The sequence below is a fragment of the Phaethon aethereus genome (assembly GCF_964289735.1).
Source record: "Phaethon aethereus genome assembly, chromosome: 1".
Lineage (NCBI taxonomy): Eukaryota > Metazoa > Chordata > Aves > Phaethontiformes > Phaethontidae > Phaethon > Phaethon aethereus.
In genome coordinates, this window is record NC_138575.1 from 122,032,893 (window position 1) to 122,059,579 (window position 26,687).

The following is a 26,687-nucleotide window of genomic DNA, read 5'->3' on the forward strand; positions in this document are numbered from 1 at the left end:
TCAGCCCTTTCAGGTGAGAGTTATCACAATGCTTTTATAACAACGTCCTATTCTTGTGGGAGAAAATAGCTTTAAGTAGTCCTTTGCCGAGTTCAGAGAGATAGGCTGGGTACTCTTGAACTTCATCCACAACTTCTGATCCAAGCTGAAGCAAGAGGAATTAAACTGAAGTCCCTCTAGAGCAGGGGTGATATGGCTTTGGGGGTGTTTCGCAGCCACCTGGCTCAGAGGCCTGGAAAAAATCGTGTCCTATGGAAACAGTTTAAGAAAACAAACTTTTTTCTTAGGCTAACCATTAGCATGAAAGAATTGAAGTTTTGGCAGCTGCGTGCCATGGTCTTTAGGTTAGCATGAGGGATGATGTTCATCTCACCTGACCCCAGCTGTCTACAGGAGAGGTGTCTAGTCTGGGCTCTGTCCCTAGTTAGTGGAGACAGACAGGCTCTGCTGAAGGGCAATTCATCCTACCCAATTTAGACATCTCCTTCTCCTTTGAGGAGAGGAATCATCTCTGAAGGCTCCTGTCTTTTCCCATTGATATGACAATGATTGCACCGGACTACAGTGGCATAAATAGGTGAAGTGCTGCCCACCAGTTTGCCCTCAGCCTGTAAAATCCGGGGTCTATGGGGTTTTTCCAGGCATAAATCAAGGCAGACTTTGCCTGAAGAGGTGCATTTTGATTAAAGTGACTAGAGGCACAGCAGGTGTCAACATATGTAGAGTACACAGATTCACTATTCCAAACATATTTCTGTTCCTTGAACCTGTAGCTCACTGGCTGATTATTAGCATTACAATTATTCAAATTACAAATAGGTATAGTAAAAGGAAATAAAAAGAGTAAGCATCCAATTAATCACCCTAATGGGATGGTTCATGGATGGGGTACCTGGTACTGTGAGAGTGGTCCTGAGGTAATGTAAAAAGAAACTTCCCCTATTGATGGTCAAAGTTCTTGTCTGTAATAGATTTAGAATAGCATTATGCTTTAAACATAAAATATTGATTTTTCTGTTATGACTCTTCCTGGGACTGCGATAGACCCCTCTGCAGTCAGAAACCACCAAATCTTCAGCGTTACCAGCAACAGTTTTGAAATGTCCTGGCATGTCACTTCTACTCTGAACCATACTTTCCAAGTCCAAGTGTTCAAGGGCAAAGAGATTATACAAAACTTGAAGACAGAGGAAATGAAAATGGATGTGACTGGACTGGAAGCAGGTGTGATGTATGCAGTAGAGGTCATCTATGAAACCTGTGGAAAAACCAGCATCTCCCATCAAAATGTTAAAACAGGTAAATAGACACTTAAATTAAAAAAATATATATTTTTTTCTCTCTCTCTCTTTCTTTCTCCACTCACTTGCAGTTCAGCAATGATCCATTTGTTGCTCCCTGAACTCCATTTTCCACCTCCTTCAACACTTTTTCTCTCCTCTACCCCAACATTTATGCAATTCAGATTATCAGGGAGCAGAGCTCTGGCCTTAGCTGATAAAGCATTGCTGGACTGACTCAGACTATTACAGGTATCAGGCTAAGCTTGAATACTTTTTAAATTTTTTTTTTTTTGTGTGCCTGGCAGTGCGTTCTGCTGTCACCCATCTCCCATCAGGCCCCATTTTTCCTGGTTGACGGCTGTGGCCACTGAGAAATCCAGTCAACTGGTTTGCCAAGGTCTCAACTGAGCTACCAAGAGTCCCCAGAGGAAGGCAGATGCAGTTGAATATTTGTGAGTGACCAGGATTAAAAGGAATAACAAGGGTTGTGTAAGAAAGCTTGCAGAATACCTCCAATTAGCTAGTGCTGCTAGCTCCCTGAGACCCTAATGTGTTGATCAAACATAATTTTGCTTTTCCTTTATCCTTAAATTATTTCCTAAGCCTTCATGCAAATAGAGAAATAAATCTCTCCATGTTTTCTTCAAAAAGCAGCCAGTGAACTATTTAATACTGGCCACAATGAGAATGCTGCTGTTTATGTTTATCTGTAAGAGCCTTCCCTTTGATCAGATGAGGGATGACTCCAGTTTGGGTCAGAAGGAGATTACACCCTTTGTAGAGGGAAAGTAGGAGGTCTAGTGGTTATGGAAACAGGGATATGAACTTCAGAGCATGAAATTGGAGCCCTTGAGAAAAAGAAAAGTTTTCCAAAGATCAGTCCAAAGGGTAACAGCTTCAGATTGTTTATACAGGTTAAAGTGGTTAATAGATTCCCTGGCTCTTAGTTTTGGCTCACGTGCTCTGTACGTTATCTGTCAGGGGTTACCAGATGGAGAAGTGGCATGCACTGGTTTTTGCTATTACTTTCAGTCATACTATCCATGCTGCCAAGATCAGGAAAAAAAAAAATAATAATTGTGACTGGTGGACCAGAGGTGAGCTCACAGGCAATTCAACCCTGGATGTAACTCAAATGCAGGAGTTATGTAGGGTCAGGTCCACAAAGCTGTGTGTAAACCCAGTTCTCATGCAGTTGTAATTAGGCACCTAAATATCTTTATGGAACTGATGTAAGTGCGTCTCCTCAATGCATACGAGGCTTGTAGCAGAATATTTTCTTTATTTTCTTGGTTTAATACTAAACTCTCTCAAACTTCTCCCCTTGCTTCTCTCTCCATCATCTGAGATTTTGGTCTGGGTGCATCAGTTTTGGCTGAATCCTTTCCTCTTCTGCTTTGTCAGTGTGTGTTTTAATATTGTGTCCTACAGAGGCCAAGATATTTGGTGTTACTATGAGGATTCTGAACTACAACTTTACTGATGATTTCCATAATGCCAGCAGCTCAGCATATGAAGAATTTTCAAGATTGTTGCTTACAGAGGTAATACTAAAATAACTGTGTGTAATATATATATTTTTTTTCAATTTAGGATTTATTTCATGTAAGAGAGTATTTTATGCCTGGCTGAAATATCCCTTGAAAATCATCATACTGTTTCCTGTGACCTTTCTTTACAATTAAAACAAAATTCAACTGACTAAACAGATCAAGCCCTTGGCCTTATTAGCAATGGAGCCAATAAAAATTTTCCCCTACAGAAGAGTAAAGGAATTAAAAATGCAGGCATGCAACAGGGACTCCTTTCCTTGGTTCTTTAGTTTGGCAATAAACTCACACTAAATTGACTTGAGGCTTTTTAATGGATTATTGAAATGACATTGCTGGCCTTCATTTCAGCGCTGTCTTCTCGATAAATGTCTGACTGCTCTCAAAGCTCTTTCTTCTTAAGGAAAAGTGCCCGAATCAGGCTTTCTTCTCCAGCCCCATCCATTGCGTGCGCACATGTAGCCACTGTCCATGCTCAGGCATAAGCAAAACTTGAGTCATTAAGTGTGTTACCAGCTCTCAGCTTCCCAAACAGGGGGGATGTTTCAGATGCAGCAATCTATTACAGCTTTGCTGTAGAGAACAGGGCCCATACAGAGGAATTGGAATCTCCATCCAAAACGAGGCTTTCCCAAAACAAAGGGGGACTCATATGTGAATATAAATCTGAGGAAAAAAACAATAATGGATCTATACTTTCAAAAGCAGCACGGAAGAGGCATTTGCGCATGAGAAATTGCAGGTTGAATCTCCTGACATGGTTTTATTTCCCATAGCTGGAAATTGTTTACTTTTGTTGTGCAAGAGGATTTTTGCCAGTGAATCTCCTCTGAGGCTAATGCAGATCTAATTGGCATCCCGAGGTTGGGAAGGAAAAGGAGCTTTGCCCATCGGTGTTACTTCTGCCTCCTTGGCTGTTTGGGAGCACAACATCCCCCTGTGATTTCTCCCCTCTCTTTTTCGCGCCTCCCCACCCCGATCTGAACTTAGAGCAGTTAAACTGTTTGGAGGAATTTTTGGAGCAAACTCTGGCTGAACAGGAGCAATGCTCTGTTGATTTATGGTGCTGCACTGCCTGCTCAAAGGCATGCTTTGAGGTGTACGTAGGGAGAAAAGGCTGAAGCAGGCAGATGCCTTCTAGAGATGTAAGGCAAAACTGCCAGCTCCCGCACAGCTCATATATTGACAGCAGTATGCCAGCTTTATTGTTCAGAGCGACACCGTTTGTTCAACTGATGTGTCTACTTACCAGATTGGTAATCAGCCATAATTGTGATATTGCCTTGAAGCTGGGCTGTCTCAAGCACATTTTCCTGAAGTTATCCACCTCCATTTTTTTTACCTCTCATCCTGAGATTTCTTTGTCATTAGACTCAGCTGCAGGCTGGACTTGGACTGGTTGGTTTCAAATAAGCCCGGGGAGCTAAAGCTATGCCCGTACTGGTAAATGAAACATCCTGAACCATTCTCTGACACTGACACCAATTGGCACAAACCAGCCTGCATCCATGCAGCTGGGTCTTCTGGAGCACAGCGGCCACATTCGGATTGCCTGTGGGAATGGCCCCTGGCCGATGCTGAGTGTCAAACTCTGCCTGGGTACTGCTTGGGGGACTGCTAGCTGGTAGCCACCAAAATCAAGCCAGAGTCTGCTCCAGCAACAGTGCAGATGACCAAGTTCCAGGGTCTGGGAGTGCGGAGGTGAATATATAGGAAGCTTGGGACAAAAAGCTTATGTGACGTATAGAGCTAACATCAAGGGTCTGATGTCTGCAGACTTACTCGGGCCAGTTCAGCTGTGATGCATGCAAACAGAAGGAATTCTGTCTCCTTGAGCCAAAATGAAACTTGTTTTGTAAGACCAGCGGTGCCTAGGTGCACCAAGGAGACTCACACTTCTCTGTGCCTCAATAACCTCTGTGAAGTAAGATTTCTGAAAAACTTTGAAACTTTTCTTTTTACGTTTTCTATGTTGTGCATATATAAATCTTTAAAATGGTACCACCATAGTTCAACTTTAACAGGAGTTATTCCTAATTGGGTTGGGTTTCTAATTGTCAATGCTTCTCTCCTTTTGCTCAGCTTGAAAATTCATTTCCAGCCAACATTTCTGCTTTATACAAATCTGGGAAGCTGAAAGTGCAGACCGAATCCCTGCAAGCGGGAAGCATCGTTGTGAGGCTCAAAATCACTGTGCAGGACCCAGAGTTCCCAGTTGATGCCTCCACATTTGCCTTGGTGCTTTCTCACCTGTACAACAGCTCTGCGCTTTTGGTGGATCAGCAAAACACCGCAGTAGAAGGTAATTTAAAAAACATTTTTTTTCCCAAAACTGCAAATGGGGTTTGTATTTTGATCATGCACAGTATCATCAGCATTCTTCATGAAAAATACTTTATAGAGAGACAAAGTACATGGAGCTTACAGTGGTTTGTTGGAGGGAAAACCACGACATGAGAACTCCTCCGTGGGCTTTTATCCATAAGCCCAGAAGGGATCGGAAGAAGGAGCATTGGCTGTCCCCGGGTACCTGCAGGCACTGCTTCCCTCCGCTGAGTTTAAGGAGGAGTGAGGCCCTTGATTTCCCTATTAATTTTCCTCTCTCCTTCTTGTGAGCAGTTGGAAGTTTGCCATATCTTCCTCGCCCTGAATTGTGGATAGGATTACTGTGGAATATTTGTAGCCTTTAGCATACACATGCCCTCTAGATAGTTTTGTGCTTCAAGGCTCTGGGGCTGTATTTGGGCCGGGGTTTAAGAAAGATATTCTAACATCTTCACTATAGAAATCCAGCCAGAGAAATTCCCAAATGTCCTCTCAGTGAATAGGACTAAAGAAGCATGTGTGGAATTTATGTTAAACTAGGCCTATGTTTGATCTTCAGTAATCGCCATTTTTATCTTCAAAGGGCTAAGTTCTGGCTTCAGGTTTCGCAGCTGGCAGAGTCAGCCAGAGTTCAGAGAGTTGCCAAAGCCAATAGACTGGTTTATTCTTCTCCCCCAGTGCACTGAGCCCTTAAAAGCTTATTTACTGTGACCAGGGAAAAGTCCCTTTGGAGTTGCAGAACATATGGAGGTTAAGGGGAACAGGAGAGGAAAACAACGAACGAGAAAAATTGCACCTGAAGCTGACAAATATCACAGTGGCAGCAGATACTGAATTGCAAGATGCTGATGTGTGCCAAGATACGTTACAAACGTTATTGATCCTAGGACTGAAAGAGTGGGGAGGAAGAAGGCAATAGCTCTGTCCGTTAATTGCAGAAAGCCAGGTGGCTTCCAGTAGCACCACTCTTAGCCAGGAGCACAGCCAGCTCCTCCGTTTGGGTAAAGGGGTCTATTTCTTAGCTCTGCCCAAACAACCATTTGTTTGACATGAGTTTCCTAATGTCAAATGTGGAAAATAAGGCAGAGTGCAGCACATGAAGGAAAGGTTTGTATAATGGGCTGTATTGCTTCCTGGCCCCTGAAAGCCCTGGGACGTGCCCTTTGACAGTAAGCCCGCACAGCTCCTCTTGCACCAGTGGAGCAAGGCCACCAGGATCCTCTGTGGAGCCTGGCCACCAAAAGGCTACGTGCTTGGTTTAGCAGCAGTGGCAGAGCAGGGAATTCAACTTCAAAACAGCGAGGATGAGAAGTCAGAAGGGATAGCACAAATTAAGGGAGTGGAGCAATCGCACCTCTCCTTGTATACTCATAAATTATTAATTTTACTGCCATGATTAATAGAGACACTAAAATGGCTGTCTGCTGTGCGAGGCATGGTAACGAAAGAGAAAGGGACGTGCGCTGAGTCAGGTCCAAAATCCATCCGGCACAATATCACAACCTCAGTAGCAGCCAGGAGCCAATTCCTGGAACATGGCGAGTGCAGACAATGCCTCTCACTAAAACTCTCTTAGCCATCAACTATTTTCAGCTCCAGGACTCCTGAATCCAAAGTGATTTCTTCAGGTTTCTCCTCCATGGGGTCTCCATGAAGTCATGCAAACCTCTGCATCTGCCACATCATTAGGCAAGGAATTCCACAGATTTCTACCCGCTGCATGTACCCCTTACAGGTATAATGGGTAATCGGAGTGAACACAAAGGTGGATTTTTTTATAATTCTTGGCGTAGGACTGTTGGTTGAGGTGTGTGTGTGGTGAACGCACTTGCCAAGCATGAAAGGCCAGAGAGATGCCGAGAGCGGAGAAAGATTGCACAGAGCACACCTTGGCTGAGATGTAAAGATTACAGAGGAAAAAAGTGCAGCGTGTGTGTGCATGTACATGCATGGGTGATATACTAGTGCCAGTGAACACTGGGAAGAGAACATAAGTGTTTTGGCCTGACGCGTGACTGGATGTGGTCATCAGAGGTGAAGGAATTTGCTTAAAAAGCCATGCTAAGTGAGGAGAGAGGAAACCCTCAGAGACAATGGAGCCAGCGAGTGTAAGTTATTTGGCAATTAGCACGGGAGCATCTCTCAGATGGTGTTTGAAGCCATCAAGAGTCACAATTACCTCATAGCATAGTAAGGCATTAATGAGAACTCTTCCATTGCTGGTACTTTAGTCAATCCTGCATACTTCTGTGTTCCCTCTAAGTGGCTTAGGCTGTGACATAATAGGCAGATGCTGGCCATAGGTGCATGAAATTGTCTAATGGAAACAATAATGGATACAACAATTATCTAATGAGGAAGAAAGGAAAAAGAAGTATTAGCTGGAAGGCAGTAAAAGGGGAAGGCTGTCTGCAAGTAGAAAGATGAACGCGTGTATGTGCATGCACACACCCCGTCTGCGCTTTCTGTTTCTAGACTGGGACTTTGTTTTGGACAAATAATCACAGTGATTACTCTCTGCATGTTTGCAAAAGAAGCACTTATGATAATGCATTGTTCAAAACAATTTTCTAGCCACTGATCAGAATTATTTTTCGCAAGGCACAGTTTTCAGTCTAGTTTTCTGCTCTCCCTTATTTACACCAATGAAGGTGTATGCACAAGGGAGTGCACACAGGGAGGGCTCACATGGGATTCACTGAGGTTATTCATGTCCAAAGCATTAACCTGGCCTTTGCCTGTTTGCTGGAATGGGGTGCGAATGGTAATACAAGACTCCAGATCTAAATCCCTCAAGAGTGAAGACACTTGGCAATAAAATAGGTCTGTAACTCCATGAAAGAAACATCTCTAACTGATTCAGAGCAGCTGAAATTAGACCCAAGGAACAACCTTAGAGCATATTCATGCGTTGATGAACCACATTTCTTTTCTGAGACTACCAGAAAGAGGGTCACAGTTTTACAGTGTTACCTTTGAGAAGAAATCTTTTCTAAAAAAGAGGTTTTGCCCTTAGCATTTCCCTTGTTAAGAACTGAAGAGTGCTTCGTGTGGGAGTTACTTGCATTTAACTTTTATTTGAAGCAGAATATTATTTGGATTAAGTCTCTATTGAATATTCTATCTAGTGGTAGCTAGTGGTAATAGATCTATTTGTTACCTGATGTATCTGGAGGTACTGTATGCAGAACTTGGTATGACGTATGCTTTTGATATAGCTATAGTACAAACCTACAAAATATTTTTCATTTCAAATAAATGTTTACTTCTAAAAAAAATTATTGAAAAAGTCTTTACCTGGAGAAAATATTTTTCAGAGTCCCAGCACAAAGGTTGATTTTTATGTGAGGGAGTAACAACACAGATAGTGTTCTGCATCACTCAGAGCTTGGCTGTCAGGGAAACGATGAAAAAGGAAGGCAACATTCATAAATTCAAAAACTGAAAAAAGGACTACTTCATGATTATTTCTATCTTGATGCATCCAGAAGGGAGGCTGTCTGACTGATGTTCTGGTTTTGGTCTTACAGACTGGGATGAATGTGCTTCTCACGCCGAGAATGACTGCTCTGTGTTTGCAGAGTGTATCAATTTGGTGGGCTCGTACCTGTGCAGATGCAAGACAACCATGGACACCAATCCAGCCCGACCTGGAAGAAACTGTGAGGGTGAGCAAAAAACTGGCATGCAGTTTCTCTTCGCCCTGAAAGACTGGAATAAGTTGTGTTTTTCTACCTCTGGTTTTATTGCAACTGTTTATATAGCACACAACCTGTATATAGATGCACCTTTGCAGTCTCTGGCTGCAGCAGTATATATGATCTGTCTCTGAACATAAAGATGAACCTTGTATGTGTCTTCAGATTAAATCTCTCTGAGATCCTTATTGGTTAGCCTAATGACTGACTGCTGAGAAACATGACACATGCTTTTTTCTTCTTTCGGTATGTCTGTGGCTGATTTCCTCCCACTGTAATGATCCATGCCGTCCCAATCAGAAGAGGAGACCCAGGAATCAAATCTGCTTAGTGTAGGGACAAATCAGAATCAACACCATAAAAATCACAATGTGTTAATAAAATATCTGAGACCTGTATCTGTAATGCTGTTGCGCATGGCCGAGTGGTCTTAGGCCCATTTTCAGATCAGACCCTGGTGCCTCCTCATCCAGTTTCAGGACCCATTTCAATGTGCGTTTGCTGTGTTGCAGGTGAGATTGTGGACCCGCTCTCTGAAACGACAGCTCCTGAAATAACAAACAGCACAGAGTTTGCTCCTGAGGAAGGAAGCCCTGCAGCCCCTACTTCTGCCACCACCGAGACGGTGGCTGCTGTAGGCTCTGAGATGAGCAGCACCATACACCTCCCTGCTGCACTGCCCCTGGGTGACAAGCAAGAGCCTCACAGGCATTCTCCCACCACCGCTCCTCCAGCCCCTTGGAAAAAAGGCCTGGCACCACAGATGGGCTTCGGCAGGGACAACAGCTCCACGGCCACGGGGGTCACAGCCAGCAAGGAACTGGCCCTGGAGGCAGAGCGGTGGGTGTCTGCAAGTCCATCGCAGCAAAGCTCTGTGGCAGAGGCCTCCCCCAGTGCATCGCCGCGAGCGGCTGCTCTCACAAATGCGCCCATGGGCACAACCAGGCAAGAGAAACTCAGTTTGCCATTGCCGGTGTTTCCAAACCAAACAGCCTCTGCTACCACCAGAAGTCACACAGCTTTTGGTGTGCCTCAAGCCAGCTCTAAAGCTGGCCCCGGTACAACTCTGCCAGCCAGAGGGGATGCTGGCGTTCCCACCCTCAACGCCACTCTCGGAGCACATGCAGAGATGGGAGGAGAGAACAGCTCTTGGTCCGAGAAACATGCTGGAGCCCTGCGGTCACCAGCTTTGCCAGGCGCCTCTCCAGCCCCCAGCCCCACGCCAGCCCTAGCCACGCTCCGCAGTGAGTATGCGTTTGGCGGGGGGCCTCCACACGTGGTCATTCATCTGCCTGAGAGGCAAAGCCTCACTCAGAGCCGGGAAAGATGCACAGCTGGAATCAGTGGTCTGGGATGAAGGCATTTGAAACTATTTTTTCTATGTCAAAATTGTTTTCTTGCAGGAATCAGCACTTTTTCCTAAACCAGCATGTCAAAATAATTTCTGGTAATTTGGCAGTTAGTTTTATCAATGTTACATATTTTCATCGCAAAGCAGATGAAGCAAATCATACAGTGCACTGAGTGTGGCTCACTGAAACATATCCTGCTTGTCCCTTTGCTGCACCTCTTGGTTTCTCCTGCGTGCTCTGGCACCAGGGTACTGCAGCAGCAGCCACCTATGGAGTTACCTCAGAGACCCAGGAAGGCAAACGACCTGCCTTCCTACTCCTCTCAGTGGAGGGTGGATTAGACAGAGCCCTGCGAAATCCCCTGTGGGCCAGGAGCTGTGTGGAAACCTGTGAGCCACTTCTTCAGGAGCTGTAACTGAGAGTAACTGGGCTGGTGGGGAGGGCTTAATCTGTTTGGATTTGGGCAGATGTATTGCAGCTAATTACGGGATTTTTCTGTTGATTGGAGCCGAATCATATTTCAAGGTTAGAGTCAGATTTGGTCTTTAAATTACAGTTTTGTTTGGGATAGGAATGCTGCTGTCCATGTCCATCAATAAATGTATTTTTTCTTTAGTGTGTTAGTGATACCTATTTCAGTTTTGTTTCTGCTTGCCTTTATTCTTTCTCTCGTGCCCTCCATATCTCTCTGATCCCAAACTGCACTCCTCTCTGCTCTTTTCTTTCCCCCTCTCCTGTTCCTGGGGGTCTCCATTCATCTAGCCCCTCTTCTGGTTCCCCCTCGTTGCTTTCTCCCTGGAAAACCTCTTTTTCAGCCACCTAAGGCCAGCTCTGCTGCTTCTCCAGCCTCTCTTGTACCACCAAGCCCTGGTCACCCATGCCACAGTGTCCACTTCTCCAGTCCTGCTAAGCTCTGGGCAGCCATGCTGATGCCTTGCTCTGCTTCTGTCTTCTTCATGTTGTATCCTTTGCTCTGTGTGGCATTGGTGAGACCTGGGAACACAGCTGGGCAAATAGCTGACTTGGGACTTTGGTGGCCAAATGGAGGAATCAAACCATTTTGGACTGAACAACATGTTGATATTGAGAAGCTCCACCTACTGCTTTTCTCTGTGTTCCCCCTGGCCCCTTTCAATGTAGAGAAGCATAAAAAAGTGTTGTTTTTTTTTAAATTAAAACAAAAAATGTTCATTTAAAAAAAATCAAAAGAGCTCACTTTAACTGAAAAAAAACAAAGGTTGTTTTCTTCCAGCTGGAAAACAAATTAAAGAATTCTACACAGATGAGTTCAGTTTATAAAAACTTGTTTTCTTTTCTGATGAATCAAATATTCAGCCAAGTGCTTTTTCTGGGAAAGAAGCTTGTGAAATGATTATGCCTGGGGAACAAGAAGAAGAGCTACCATAGTGGTATCTCAGCAGCGTGGGACAGGAAATGTAGAGGGCAAAAATCCATGTTTGGTGAAGTTTAATATAGAGTTTCTCCTTGTGGCAAGACATCTGACCTGGAGGGTCAACATCAGCCAACTCTTCATAGCCTGTCATGTCATTTAAATATGGATATGGTTTTTTTTCATTCAAAAATTGTTCAGGACATTTTCCCCTCTCACCGGCAGATAACTGAATGTATTTTATCTATCTCCTAAATACCTATGTTCACATGACAGGACAAGCCACAGCAAAAAGCAAGCCCAAAACCTTTGATCTGACAGGTAGTGGTGAGGGTTCCTTTGGGATCAGAAGTATGCTGGGGTAAAGGAAGCTGGCTTTGGTGGCTTGCTTTAAGTGGGCATAGCTTTCTCCTCTCCCCTGCAAAGCTGCACTGGATGACTATTTCTTTTCATCTAGTACCTGTCCCAGCTCAGAGGATTATTGTCCCCAGTGTGACTAGAACCAGCTTTGATGTAATGTGATCCACAGAGCCCTGAAAAGCAGAGCCCTGCTTTTCAATTCTCGCTGCTTCTTCAAAAACAGCTAATATGGGAGACCAAAATTCAGTATAGGAGTCTGACAGTCTCAGAGCTGGAACCTGGTGCCTTATATACTGCTGAAGCCAGGACAGATGTGTGTAGGGAGGAAAGCAGTCTCCCACAGGCAGAGCTGGCAGATGTAAGACCTCCAGGAGGTCTGTGCCCTTCTTGAGAGGCCTCCAGGGGCTAGAGAGGGCAGACTAAGGACCTGGATGCCTATGCTTAGGCATTTGGGGTTTTGGCTACATTTCAGAGGGCTGGCCTTCTACTGTCAGGAGTTGATGTGTATCCTGTGTGGCCAGGCATGCCAGTGACTGTCACACACTTGTCCATGGACTACAGTGCATGGAGCATGTATTTAAATTGTCTTTTTCTTACTTTGCAGCTGTCCAGAAACTTAGTGGCATGGTGCGTATAACAAATGTGAAATACTCTCCAGGCTTCAGCAATACAAGCAGTGAGGAATACCAAACCTTTGTCCAGCTCTTTGTTGATGAAGTAAGTGGCTAAAAAGGATGTGACTGGTCACTAGTCTCCATGAAACCATGTGTACAATCTTTTTCCCATGAAGGCTGTATGCCACATGTGCGTCCCTTGACACATCTGTAAGGCCTGAGTCTCCCTGACTGTCTGAGACTGCAGGATGAGCAGGCAGCCGTCTTTTAGAGAGAGATCAGGATCGGGGGATTCTCTGGTGTCTCTGTTTCTTCTGCTTCTCATACCTGGTTATACTGGCTTATTGATTTCTGCCAGGGATGTGGTGAAAAGCTAATGGATATTTGCAAAGTGCTCTGGTATCCTTGCCCTGCACAGCAGTATATTAATGAACTGTATGATTGTTATTACACTTTGTCATAGTCCCTTAAGGCTGACATTTCTTATAAGCATCCTTGGTTTTGTAGCCCCGTATCTGGAAAGGGAGTGATTTCTTGATGTCACCTCTGCCCTCACTTCTAATTAGAGTGCAGGATATCAAAACTCTGCAATATCAGCTGCGCCTTTAAACGCTCTCATAATTTCAGGCCTTGCTTTTGACAGTATTACTCTCCTAATTTCTTAGTGAATATATTAGAAGTTTGCTCCTGCTGGTGTTTACTCAAACCAACCTGTGCTTGGAAAACCACTGGTTCTGCTGGGCTGCTTTGTTGCCTTCCCTATCTCCCCTTAACCATCTGTGTTTTGAGAGGCCTGGATACCTGTGATGATAAACCCACCTCTGATGATCGTATGAAATTTCAGGTCCTGCAGAGGCCTCCCCAAACTCTCGCTGTGCACGGAGCTACTGTCCGCAGTGGCTGCACTGACGACGGTGGGTGTTCAGGCGGAGGTCAGGCTGGCGTGGGGTTGGAGACAACTGTGAGGAGGGAAAAGCATCATCCGTTTAGCTGTGCATGATGTTTTCTTGGGTATCAAATAAGTTTCCCACCGGTTGTTACCACTTTGCACCTTTCTGGATGTCTTAGCGGAGCACAGATTTCTTGGAGTTGTTTTGGCCCCAGGCTGTCACATCAGAAAAACAGTGACAAAATGAGAGTGACGTGATTAGCAAAGTGAAAAGGGAGCAATTCTCCACAGACCTCACTCTCATTCAGCATCACTCTCTGCCCGAGGCTATTGTGGAATCGCATAGTATCAAAATGGACTAAAAGGAATAGATTTTCTTAATTCAGTCAAATATCTTAATCCAGAAAATCATGGATACAAATATATTTGGAAAATTTGTAAAATGATTGCATAAAGGAACTGAAGTAAGTTTCGTGTCAGTTTTACCCAGTTCTCAAAGTTTCAGGCAGAAAATGATCACTTGTGATTGTAAGGAACTAACTCCTTTTTCCAGCGCACTGGTTTTGTGGATCGGCTGGCGAGATGTGTTAGTGTTGACTCCATCTACCTCTGGGCCACTGTATATAAGCTATAGTTGCATAGCTACTGTATATGGCAAAATATGTTGCGAGTGTTTTATTACAAACATTGGGTTTCTAGATGCCAAAGAAAAAGAAGTTTAGGAAAACAGAAAGATCTGCATATTTTCTTTTCAGGTTATAAGGGCCAGAAAAGTAAGTGAGAAAAGTTTCATGGGCTTTAAAAGCACTATCGGCTTCCAGTTAAATAAAATTTGCCAGAGATTTTTTTTTAAACCTCCTTGGAGTCACCATCTGCAATTCAGAGGATTTATAAATCCTAATGTGTATAATGTTCTTTAGCCTAGAGCTGCCCCAGAACTTAAGTGCTGTGTGGTTAAATTGGCAGCACAGCAAATGGAAATACTGTCTGTTAAATAATGTGTAGATGAGAACAAGGTAAAAACTTGATGTGACAACTTGCACTGTCATTGTCCAGGCTAGCTGCACCATCCTCTTTGCAATGCAACTGAGAAATAATGTAGCTAAGGGTGAGACAGTATTTTAGTCATCTTGGGTTTTGCTCAGCCTGTCTTTTGCAACAGCCAAGAATAATATCATGGCAACCAGGGCTTGTCCTCAGGAAAATTAAGCAGGAAAACAAAAGGTTTGAATTGAAAATGCATTCACTGAGGTGCATTAAATTCCTGATTGGAATCCTGATTGCAAAGGTTGTTTTGAATTTGGGTGTCTTAAACTTAACTGACTGACAAAAAATGTGAAACTAATAAATGATATTGCCTTATCAAAGTGACCCCCTCATTTGGATATAACTTAATGACCCCCTTGTTTGGTATAACTTAATGCACTTAAAATGGTTACAGTTAAAGCTATCTGAATGTGGAATGAGTGTAGGTACTGGGATTAAGGCAGTTTCATTATTCCACTGTAATTTCACCCTTTTTGTTAATTTGAGTTTATCCACAATCTGAGACATTGTTAAAGCTGCTGGTGATGGTGGCTGGGCAGATGTACCTTCTCTCTGAAGGTGCAGCCGAAGCATGGACAGTGGGGAGTTCTTTTGGGGTTTGAGTGAAAAAACAGGCTTCATGCAGGGTTCTGTTCAAATTAATGTGCCTTTTACTTACTTATTTCCAGTTTCCAGACTGCCAGTATGTTCCCTGCTCTGCCAGCCATGCAGGCTCCTGTGCAAGTACCCACAATAGCTCCAATGAGCTGCTGACATTTTGCCTGGGACCTATGGATGGGTGGTCCCAGAAAACCCACCAAACATGCCACATACCCATGGGGTGAGCCTGGCTGCCTGGGTCTGCCACTTCTCTTTGGCTTAAAAAATCTATTGGCCTTTTTTCCACCCTGTTGAACTGGTTTTAGTGTGGCTTCCATCTGTCCCTGAACTTGGACTTTATCTGCCTCCTATTTTTCTCACCTGTGCAAGGGACATTCCCTTCTCTTGATGCTGGCGTTAATTTCACTCATGTTCTCTCCCTTTCTTGTGGCTCTTCTTCTGGCATACTGATTTCTCCTGGTCTGGCATTGCTCATGTTTCCTTTTTGTGCTACAGAAATTGTAGATACAGCGATTGATCCCAAGATAATTTATTTGTCTAGTAAGAAAACCTCATACCCAAGGGTATTATATATTGAATATTTCCTTCTAAAAAGCTTTTCTAGTCCCCCTTCATCAACCATTATTTTGATAACCTAGGGTGTGGTACCTGTTGTGAAATCATGTAGCCTTCTGGATAAAAGGTTTTGTAGTGTCACCTAGTGGCTAAATACAAATACCGTGAATGTCCCCTGACACTTTTCAAGCTCTGAGTCCCGCCTTGTGAGGAAAAATATGAATAAGGACAGAAACAAAACAAACACACACAAAAGAACTCGACCAAAAAAAAACCCCAAACCTTAGGTAAAAAGAAGCACCAATAAAATAAAAGCTTCAGGATAAATGAGAAGGGCATACAGGTGAAACCGGGGATAGGCTAAAAGGATGTCACAGGTGTGTGTATTTAATGTCCAGAAGTTCAGACAAAAACTATGAAAGATGAAGACTTGGGGCTGACCTTCAATTTTTCAGTACATGCTTGTGAAACAGCAGAAAGAGAGAGGAGAAGGGGTCCAAGAGCCCCCCGGCTTGGTGAAATGGGAGATTTTGGGGCTGACAAGGACAGCCTAGGGTCTGCCCAGGCTTTCGTAGGGAAGTTCGCTCTTTCCATCCTCCCGGCTCAGCCTGCGTGCCCCGTGGGGCACTGCAAGGTTTGCTCTGTGGGACTTCCAGGCACGTGGGAGCCCTTTCCATGTGCGCGCAGGGGTTTTGCTCCGTGCAACGTTTCCTTGCCACCAAGTGCATCCGACACACATCAGCTCCGACGACTCGGAAAGGGGCTGCAGCACGCCTGCGAAATCTGGGGCTGTCTGCAGGGCTGGATAACCTGACCTGCAGGCAGGTAAGTCAGGGCTGGATAACACACAAGCAGGCAGGTAAGTCAGGCTTGGCATGGAGGTGTGCAAAAGCTGTGATCACCTGGGAGAATCCAGCACAAAATGCACAAGCTCTGTGCGTGGGTGTAAGAGAAATGAGGCTGCTTCACTTGTTGGCTTCTACCGCTGACCCTTGCCTTGCCTCTTCCCTAGGCTCTCCCTGGTAGGAGTCACTGCCTGCACCCCTGAGCATTACCACTGACATAAGCTCTGCCTTAAATTCATGGCTGAAATCCAGCCCTGCTGCTCCAGGTATTTCCTGCAGAAGACGTGTTGAGGAAGAAGGGGTTGGAGGTGGCCTCAATGTAGCCCCCACCTGCTCCCTTAATTCTCTGGAAATTTGAGCTAGGGAAGGAAGTGAGCGATGTGCCCTAAAGAGAGGGCCTGCAGCAGGGCGAGGTGCTGGGAAAGAGGTGCGACTCTCCTGCGCAGGGCAGCGACGTGCCTGCTCTCACCTGGGCCAGGCGCTGCCTTACGGTGCGGTTGCTCTGCTGCTCTGTGCCTTCCTCTCTGTGGGCATCTCCTGGGAGCCTGACAGCCACTGGAGGGCGAAGGCAGAGCAAGTACGCTGAGAAATCACAAAAATTTAGGTGTTTCTGTGGCTGTTTCCATCTGTCTGTGTCCTCTATTGAAGCTAGTGGCTGCTACGTACAAGGAAGCTGTGTGTATCCCAGGCTCAGGAGAGTTGACAGGGATGACATGGGATTTGTCCTTCATGTGCTGCAGGGAGCTGCTCTTTTACTGTGGACAGTCCCCTCTTGCACTGTTGCTGGCAGTTCTAAGTCCAATTTTAACATCAATAGCTCAGAACAACCTGTACTACTTGCCTGATGCAGGCTTGAACGTTATGTCCCACGCTTTCTGTTGCTGCACTTTCTGTTTGTAAGTGTGGAAGAATGTAGACGGACTTCCCAGACAAACGTGAGACGTATTAAGAAACACAGAATCTGTGAGCATCTCCTGGAGAAAGGGAGAGAAGAAAATATACAATTCTAATGGAAAAATTCAGGGCTTTGATGGATGGTATCACACAGCCTGGGCTTGCCCTAGCATCTGGTCTTCAGGTACAAGCTCTGCCTGCATCATGGTTAGATAGTGGGGCAATACCTGGCATGCAAACCTCTGTGTGCATGTGTCGGCGTGCATGTGTGCATGCACCCTGCTTTCCCTTGGGCCATGCAGGCAGGCAAGGACCCCAGTGCAGTCTTATGGGGCCCCTTGGATGGGCGACTAGAGGAAAAGGACTGAGGGGAGAACTTGTAGATTTTTACCAGCTTCTCTTTGTGGTGAGTTTCTCAGAAATAAGCTGTATTTCTGTGTATAATGTTTTCTCAATGTGTCCTTTAAAGCTGAATCAATATTAACCTTGTGTCTTCTTGGGGGTTGGTCCCATGAGATGACACCAGCTGACCTGTGCCTGCTCCTCCTGTGGCTGGTGCTGGGCCTGGAGATGAAGTGGAATGGTGCTGGAAATGCAAATGCTGTTGTACATCTCCCCAGGGCTCCTGCGTATGTCCAGGTGTCCTACCCCATGGACTGCTCTCCTGTGGGAAGAGAAGGAGATATTCCCATGGGTCGCTGCCCTCCATAGGTACCCAGCCTTGGAGGGTGGAAAGGGAAGAGGTCAAACATACAGCTCCAGTCTGTTTATCTCTTTGAGCGGGGTTGGTGCCTCCATCTGAGCTGGACAGTGGAGAGGCTGAGCAGCCCGGCTGATGCAAAGCCTCACACAGGGCTGTGTTTTCCTGTCCCACAGAAAGCAGACCACCCTGCTCTCCAGTGTGGTAAAGGAGGTGGCTTCTGGGGCTATGATTACTAAGGCTCAGCGTGCTTTGAAAAAGGTGGCATTTTCTTTCTTAGGCCACTAGTGAAGTTCAAGGTTACTGTGTACAGACTGTGAATGTTTATTTTATTGCTTTCTCTGGACTGACCTAAGTTCAGCTGTGATTTGGTGCTGCAATACTTAAGGGTAACTGTTCCTATTCAAAATAGTACAGAGCCATTTCCTAGCGTGGGTCTTTGACTCTTGAGGAGGACCGTAAGTCAGGGCTGTGTGCCCTGATGACTGTCAGAATTTGCAGAAATAATATGATAATCCTCAGGGGAGACTTTAATGAAATATTTCTGAAATCAAATTGAAGACTAGCTTGATGGGAGGTTGAACTGTGTTGCAGTGCTGATGAAATGAAACACTTATCTGTTTTCTTTATCCTGGTTCGCGCATTTAAAAAGAGGTGTTATTTGCTTGTCTCTGGTGAGAAACCAACTGTGAAGAAAGGCTTGAGGGTGGTCTGCTCTAAGCTGTAATGTACGCGAGCTGAGGGAGCCCTCTGAGACATACATGCAGTGTGGTGTGTCAGGAGGCATCTCCACTTCCATCAGCAGCTCCTCCTCATATTGAGTTGCCCCCTCTCCCTGGAGGCATTTTGAGAGGCAGAACATGGGAGCTTCCCTGCAGTCTTCTCCCTCCCTTGCTGTGACCAGAGTCAAGGACCTTTTTCAAGTGATAGACAAAGTACCTTAATCTCTTAACTTGTTTAGTATTCATGGTTAAATATATACCATATCCTTCAGCTGCTGTAGAGTGGAAACATTATAAAGCAAAAGGTCAATTTTCCGCTGCTTCCCTCCAGAGTATGAAGCGCAATTGTAATGCATAATGCTGCCTTCTGGACAGTGTACAAAGCCTAAAACGTAATTGCTTCTGTCTGTCTTCACATGCATTTTGGTTTTATTCCAGGTACATAAGTCTCTGCCACTTGATGTTCTTCAGCAGGTGGATGCTGGTCTGATTAAAGTGTTGATAACGGGTATTACTAATGGGAGTGTGGTGGTAAATTTCAATTTACTGATTGCAGAAGATGTGGATATCTACTACATCATCACCACTTTTCGTGATGCCTTTGAACACAACTCCTATTTCACAGTCGACAAGAGCAGTCTCTCCATAAACGGTAAGGAGCAGCTTGTATCCCAGTAGTTCTTCCAAAAAAGAAAGATGACAAAGCCTGTTATTAATCTGTATTTTTTGAGGTGAAAGTATCTGTAAAACAGAGGGATGAAAAGCCATTCTCTCTCCTTATATTGCTCCTGCTTATCCATCCAATAACCTTTCTCAGAGAACATCAAAAGATGAAATAAGAAGTGAGGCACTCCTGATCCAAAAGGAAAAAAAAACAACTGGTCTTTTTGTCTAGCATTAATTTTATAGAGAAGAAGATACGGAGAAGTTAGAAACAGTGGTCACAAACTGAAGGTTTCATAAGCTACCAGTGGAAACAAGTCCCTCTACACAGACATAACTATATCTGTTTAAAATAATTTTGAAACACATTACCCTCTGCTTTGCACCGATAATTTTACACGAGATAGAAACCCCACGAAACAAATAAAGGAATGTGAATTCTTCTGCACTGGGAGTATGTGTTTTCCTCACACACCTGTGGGTTGGGATTTCAGATGAAATTCCACACTTTACCAAGACCAGCACAATGGCTAATTGGCTGATTCACAGAATCACAGAATTCTGATTGTACAACTTCTTTTCCTTTATATGTAATTTAAGTCAGCAACAAGAAACATTAGTCTCCTGACTAACTGCCGTTGGATTCTGTTTCACAAGTCAATGTGTCATCTCTGAAAAAAATACCAACTTCTATATCCTTAACATGATACATTTGTCCAAAGAATATTGTTATAAGCTGTCAATTAGAATCTCACCCAAAATGACTTCAGAAACATGTACATGGTCTGCCCTGTACATTCTTTTTGCCTGTTACCCTCACAGCTGTGAATCTGGAAAGTTATGTATCCTGTTAATTAGTAAGATCATGACTATCTCATGGTAGTACTTTGTAGAGTGCCTGCCCGCCTTGAACCTGTGCTAAAACAAATTATTTGTTTCAGGGACAGGTCCCCATAAAGCAAGTGGTTAGTGCTGCTCTCTGAGTCCCACCTATGGTGGTACATCCTTGTTTGCACAGTTACAATTAGACCTTGGGAAGAGAAAGGGAGGTAAAGCACATTTTTCCTTTCAAAAGTGAAAAATTTGCCCAGGTAAAAAAAAAATAACAGAAAGCAGAAAGCAACTATACTCCAACGTGGACCAGTCACAGAACCCTCCTGCTTCACTCATGCCGGGCATTTACTAACCATCTCGTGAGGAGTGTGAAATGGGAGAGGCAGCTGAGGAAGCCCCCGGGGTTAGAAGTGTCCCCTTGTGCTGTTGATCAGTTTAGGAGGATAGGAGCTCTGCAGCAGGGTGCCTACATTTCAGTAAGTATCTGCTGAGCATCAGTGGTAGCACAGTTCCTGGAGGGTTTTGTCAGTGCCTTGGAATTAGCGCTCTAGGCTGTGCTTCTAGTATCCCACCTCTTCTAGACCCAGCAGCTGCCTGACACATACAGTAGAGTATCACACCTAAGAGGTGTAATGCCACCATGATACCATGATGATACGACTGTGCTTCAGTTCCAGAACCATCACATTTTCATTTCACATTCCATCTCTGCCTTTTGCTTAAATATACCCAACAGATTATGATGAGTGCAAAAGCAAAGAAGATGACTGCTCCCCAGATGCATCGTGCCATAACACAGTTGGCTTTTACCAGTGCAGCTGCAATGAAGGATTTGCTGATGTGCATCCAGAAAGGCCTGGAAGAAGCTGTGAAGGCAAAAAAAAATTATTATCTAATGGCTAGCTAATCGCTTAGTGATCTGATCTTTACTGAATCATGGTCACACTTGCCACAGGTCTTGAAATTCTGCCAGGGATTAATTTGCTTTGTTGTTTTTAGCTGGATCCTAATGAGAAAATCTTGCAGTGGACTTGCAGTATGTCTGACTGTAATACTCTGTCAGGAGAGTTTATTATATCAATATTTAATACTGTCTTTGCAAGGTTCTTTTAACAGTTCTGTTTTCTCATATTTGCCATCAAAATTAGATAGGATTGTCAAGATTGTTAGTTGCTTTCATTAGCAGTAGCAGAGAGGACAGCAGAGATAATAGAGAAAGTAACAGAAAGCACTAAGTACGTGGTTCGACCTCTGTGTGGCAGCAGGGATGAAATGTTGATATTACAAACTTTTTTGTATGACTCAATTCATCTAACTTCTCTCTTTCCTTAAATCATTTATTAGCTGACATATGATGGGTCTTTAAGCTCCTAAATTCTTTTAGGCTTCTTCAGTAATTTATATTTGTTTTTGGAACCACAGTGATAAGCTACTCTTTGGCTGAAGTCAAAAGGATTTGTCAACTGATACTAACCTTTGCTCAGTTTTGTTTAACCAAGATATTTAGTATTATGATAGTGACCTTTTGGGAAATTCAGCTCTGAAAGAGCTCAGACTTTCTTTTTCTTCCTCTTACAGCAACTTTTTAATTCGTGGTGTTCCAGAAAGAGAGAGACATACATATCTATGTACAGATTTTATACGCTGCTTGGGAAACAGATACTATTTGTCTGTACAACCCATTAAAATTATTTCAGAGAATTTTTGTGTGATGAGACACATCCTTTGTGTTTCACTGCAAATGGAGTTTATTATCTTGGTGCTTTCTAAGTCAGTGGTGAATGAATACTTATGTTGTTTCTACCAGCAAAGAGCCATGGGCTAATCCCAGAGCCTGTGACAGATGTCAGGTGCTAGACATACATGTTGATCTCAACCTGTGCTTCCCCTGTTCCCCGCTTGCTTTCTTCCTGAAACCATTAAAGATTGCTACTAACACATTTGTTCAGCTTCCCACTGTGTCTCTCAGGACACATATGGGCAATGTGGGTCTGCTACATGAGGTTTGTCCTGCACTTCCCCCAAAATGGGTATTCCAAATCTCTCAGGGTCATATCTTTTGGGTACCAACAGGTCGCAAATGGGGCCAGGTTTTTTAACAGATTCTGGTCTTGTTTATACCCCACACCCAGAAGTGATCAGTCTCCTACAGTACTAGGCAAAAACATATGAACACTTGCTGAGCAACTTAGAGTTGGGGATCTCTTGCAAGCACTAATCTTCCAAAAGCTGTGTATGCATGTTTTACTTAAGCACTCTGATTATTGTAGCTCTTAGGAAGTAAAGCAATTCAGCTTTACTCACAGGCACTTCATGTTATCTCTTGGACTTTTTATTAAAAAGAAGCAACAGCTTTGGCAGTAAGTAAAGCGGGTTAAAAAAACAAAAGAAGCTAGTTTCCTGCCAGTAACTGAAAGTTTCATCCTAAGAATTTGCTTTTGCCTTATGAAATCAATCTGAACCTGTAAATTACAACAGTATCTTTATTTTTGGCACTCTTCAGCATTTCCTATCAGCCAGAATGCAATGGTGACGGATAAGAAACCTGTAAGCAACACAGTTTTACCAGCGAACTCTTTGCAAACTTCAACTCATGTTTCTTCCTCTGCTTCATTGGACTTTACTACTGAGCACAAAGGTCTGGAGGACACCACATTCTCCAGCGTGGTGCTGCCTCCTCTCACCATGGATCCCGTGTCAACTCCCAATGTTTCTCCTCAAGCGTCTACTGTCCCCCTTGTTAAACCTGCCCAGGAGGTTTCCATTAAAGATGCAGTAAGAGTGTTTTGTGAAATTGAGAAGATCATCCTTGCTGTCCAGAGGAGATTTTTACAGCAGGAGTCTGTCCCTGAAACCTCCCTGTACCTGGGGGAGCCTCGCTGCAACGTGAGCATCAGCAATGGCACTCACGTTGTGCTGCAGGCAGGCTGGAGTGACTGTGGCACTGAAGTTGAGACTGTAAGTCCCCTGAGATGGTGAATGCAAAGAAGCCCCAGAGCATTTTTCTCTCTTGGGGGTGTGAGGGGAGGGGCAATGGAAAATCTTTGCTAGAAGTACAGTTTCTTAGTTGCTGAAACATTGGACTAAGAAATTTCTTTGGAGAAAGAACCCCCCTTCCTGTGATGGAAAGTTACCTCTCTGTTTGGGTCAAGGGGCGAGCAAGAAAGAGAAGGGGAATCTTTGAGATCAGGCAGCAAAACTCAAGGGCCTCTCCAAACTAAGAGTCACTTCCCATGCCTCCCTGGGTTCCCTTTGCAGCTATCAGAAGCTTCTCTTTTCTTAAAAGCAATTTCATCATTATATTTAGACAAATACTCCAATTGCTACCAGTAGTGGGGACAAAGAGTGATGGCTGTCTCCTTGGATCCCAAACTAAAGGCTATGCTTAGGCCATGACAAAGTACAGAAATTCCCTTGTGGAGCAAGGGTGAGGCTCTAAGCAACCTAATCTATTTGAAGATGTCTCTGCTTACTGCAGGGAGTTGGACTAGATGACCTTTAAAGGTCCCTTCCAACCCAAAGGTTCTATGAATCTATGATTGCAGACTAAGGAAGAGGAGGAAGGCTGGTGGATTTTCATTGTCTCACTGTACCGCAACTAAAATACTAGAGGTTTAATCTGTTTGATTTTTGCAGACAAGAGAATGGAGAATGCCTAAACACTTGAAGGTGGTAAGCCTGTGCTATATCCCTAGGAACACTGATGTTCACGAGCTGTGCTTTCTTTTTTCTGTGTTGCAGAACATGACTAATACCGTAGTGAAAACCATCCTTCGGAATGATATTTCTGCTCAGGGAGTATTCCACCACTTAAAAATTGCCAGTCCCATTCACTGTGTGTTTCAAAACGATCTCTTGACTACCTCTGGATACACTGCAGAAGGGCAAGTAACAACTCTCTCTGCTTTGAAATGCTGTTGTGTGGCTGAGTGCTGCTGCATTGGAAAAATCCCCAGGGACCTTAGCTGTATCCACTGACAGTACATGGTATACTAAGTAGTCTGCCATCCTGTGAGTCCTGTGCTCAGGTGATCCCTGCTATATGCTCCTCTCCTGCGCCATTTAATGTGTCAATACATGCAAGAGTCAAGAAGCTTGGCCATTGCCTGGCTAAACCACAGATGAAAATAAACCTTTGGGAGCTACTGGTGCAGGTTCGGGAGCCAGAATTCCTGACTTCTCTTTGCCGTCCTGGGCAATCACATGTAGCAAAACCAGTGTTTTCCTGCTTTTGGAACATAACAGTGATGTATCTTTTCAGCTGATGTATGTATGCAGACTGCTGTGTGGGTGCTGAGCATGGCAATTTTTAATCTCCACAAATCCTTATTTGATCAACTTGGAAAAAAGAGAATATATGTAATGCAAATACTTTTTTATGGAAGGCCCCATCTTCAAGTAAGATGGAATCAAATCCACTGTTCACAAAAAATCAAACCTACACTCACAGAAAATCAAACCCATGCTCACAGAAAAGGTGAGCAAGCTTTGCTCTGGTGGTGAATGTTATCCCTTCGTACAAGTGCACCTCCTCTCTCTTGCCTAGCACCACACTTAAGCTATCAATCATCACCAAATCCACTTTCTATTTCCTAACCCTCCAGATACTGTATTTTCCTTTCTATCTCCCCACAAAGTCTTTGTCAGGCCCCTTCTCTCTGAGCTCTATAATTTTCTCATGTCCCTCACTTAATGTTCAGATTTGTCCCTTCTCTTGAAATTTTTTTGGCTCTTTTCTTCACTAAGCTTCTACACTCCTTATTTTGAATTTTAAGGTAGTTCATAGTCTTGTTCTCCTTCAGCTCCACTCAAATATCTCTCTCTGCTCTATTTGTACTGCCAAGACATTCCACTCTTTGGATTTTCCCACTTGCGTTTCCACACTCACTACCTTTCTAACTAAAAATTCAATGCATTTTCAGCCTTTGCTTTTGAACACTGTCCTAATATCCTGGACTGCAGATAGCTCTTCACTACTTAAATGTGCAAGGGGTGGAAAAACACTGATTTATAGAAACACACAGTCAAATTTGTGGTCTTTAAAGGAGGTTAATTGTTGTTTCAGACTTTACACCATCTTTGAGGATTTGCATGGATCTGGACACTTCAGAACAGAAATGCAGTTGTTTATTGGAAAGTCCCCAATACCAAAAAATTTCAGTGTCTCTGCCAGTGATGATATACTGATTGAAGTGGGGATCCAGAGAGCAGACAGCAAGCTCAAGGTGGTCCTCACTGACTGCTGGGCGACTCCAACTAATAATTCAGTGGATCCCCTCTCATTTGCTTTTATCAGCAACAGGTACAGCAATGCCGCTTGCAAATAGCATGTGCCACACCTTGACTCTTCCAGTGGCGCTGACTACTAATGTGTCATATTTTAAAATGCCTTTTATGTGTGTTCTCATCATTCATATACACAGTCCCTTAACATTCTGACTGGTCATACCTTCTTTGAACAAGGAAGGTAGGTACGAAAAGAAAATATTTTCAAAGGGCAATATGGTAGTTGTTTGAGTTTGGTTGTCTTCCTCATAGTTTTGTGAAGGAATTGTTCTTTTGACCTGAAGAAATAGATGGTTATGGCAGTCAGTAGTGAAAGAATATTGAAAAGTGTGTGCTTTATCTATTTCTCTGTGGTTCAGAGATTACCAAGAGCTTATGTGATTCTCATCAATGAAGTTGTAGGCGAGTTGATTCCGATGTGTTGTGACTCACAGACAATATTAATGCAGCCTCTGGTAAAAGAGGAGGTTTGTTTCTGTCTCGATCCCTGATCTCACCCTGATGTCATATTCCCTGGGTTTACCCGCCACCTTAAAATAGAGGATAGTCCTTTTGCTGAGTAACAAAAGCCATTCCTTTTCATATGATGTTCTTTCATTTTGTGTTTGGTGAAGCCAAGTTTAAATCCTTCTTTCTGTCACTCTTTCCCTTCTCTTCCAATTCTCCAACTACTCCTCGAATCTTCTGTTCTATTTGGATATTCTGAGAGAATAAAACAGCAGCTGCTCTCTCTGCTGGAGAGTTGCTTCATGGCAGGTCTGGCTGCGGCTTTCTAAAGGAGCCTTACAACCTGAGTTATGTGCTAAAACCACAACATACTTTCTATAGCTTTAGCTGCTCTGTATGATTTTTCTCTTCCTTTTCAGCTGTCCCATCCCAAATACATACACCACACTGCTTGAGAATGGGAATTCAAGAAAAGCACAGTTTAAGATGAAAATTTTTTCCTTTGTCAACAATTCTGTGGTTTACTTACACTGCAAAATTCGTATTTGTATGGAGACACCAGGAAGCACCTGCAGGACGGTAAGTGTTTTGCTATTTTTCTCCGATGTGCCATATGCAGTCCTGCTATGGAAT

General features: G+C 43.9%; 1 protein-coding gene across 1 annotated transcript in view; it reads left to right on the forward strand.

The window, feature by feature from the left end:
* Positions 1–26,687, forward strand: part of UMODL1 (uromodulin like 1) — a gene marked incomplete at its 3' end in the record, with an annotated part of 48,912 nt that overhangs the window by 15,853 nt on the left and 6,372 nt on the right. The window contains exons 7-18 of the mRNA XM_082014162.1: positions 1,045–1,299; positions 2,715–2,827; positions 4,916–5,135; positions 8,689–8,826; positions 9,369–10,100; positions 12,563–12,675; positions 19,263–19,476; positions 21,058–21,195; positions 22,825–23,279; positions 24,063–24,205; positions 25,387–25,623; positions 26,474–26,633. Coding sequence (XP_081870288.1) covers positions 1,045–1,299; positions 2,715–2,827; positions 4,916–5,135; positions 8,689–8,826; positions 9,369–10,100; positions 12,563–12,675; positions 19,263–19,476; positions 21,058–21,195; positions 22,825–23,279; positions 24,063–24,205; positions 25,387–25,623; positions 26,474–26,633 — 2,918 coding nt within the window. The remainder of the gene's footprint in view (positions 1–1,044; positions 1,300–2,714; positions 2,828–4,915; positions 5,136–8,688; positions 8,827–9,368; positions 10,101–12,562; positions 12,676–19,262; positions 19,477–21,057; positions 21,196–22,824; positions 23,280–24,062; positions 24,206–25,386; positions 25,624–26,473; positions 26,634–26,687) is intronic.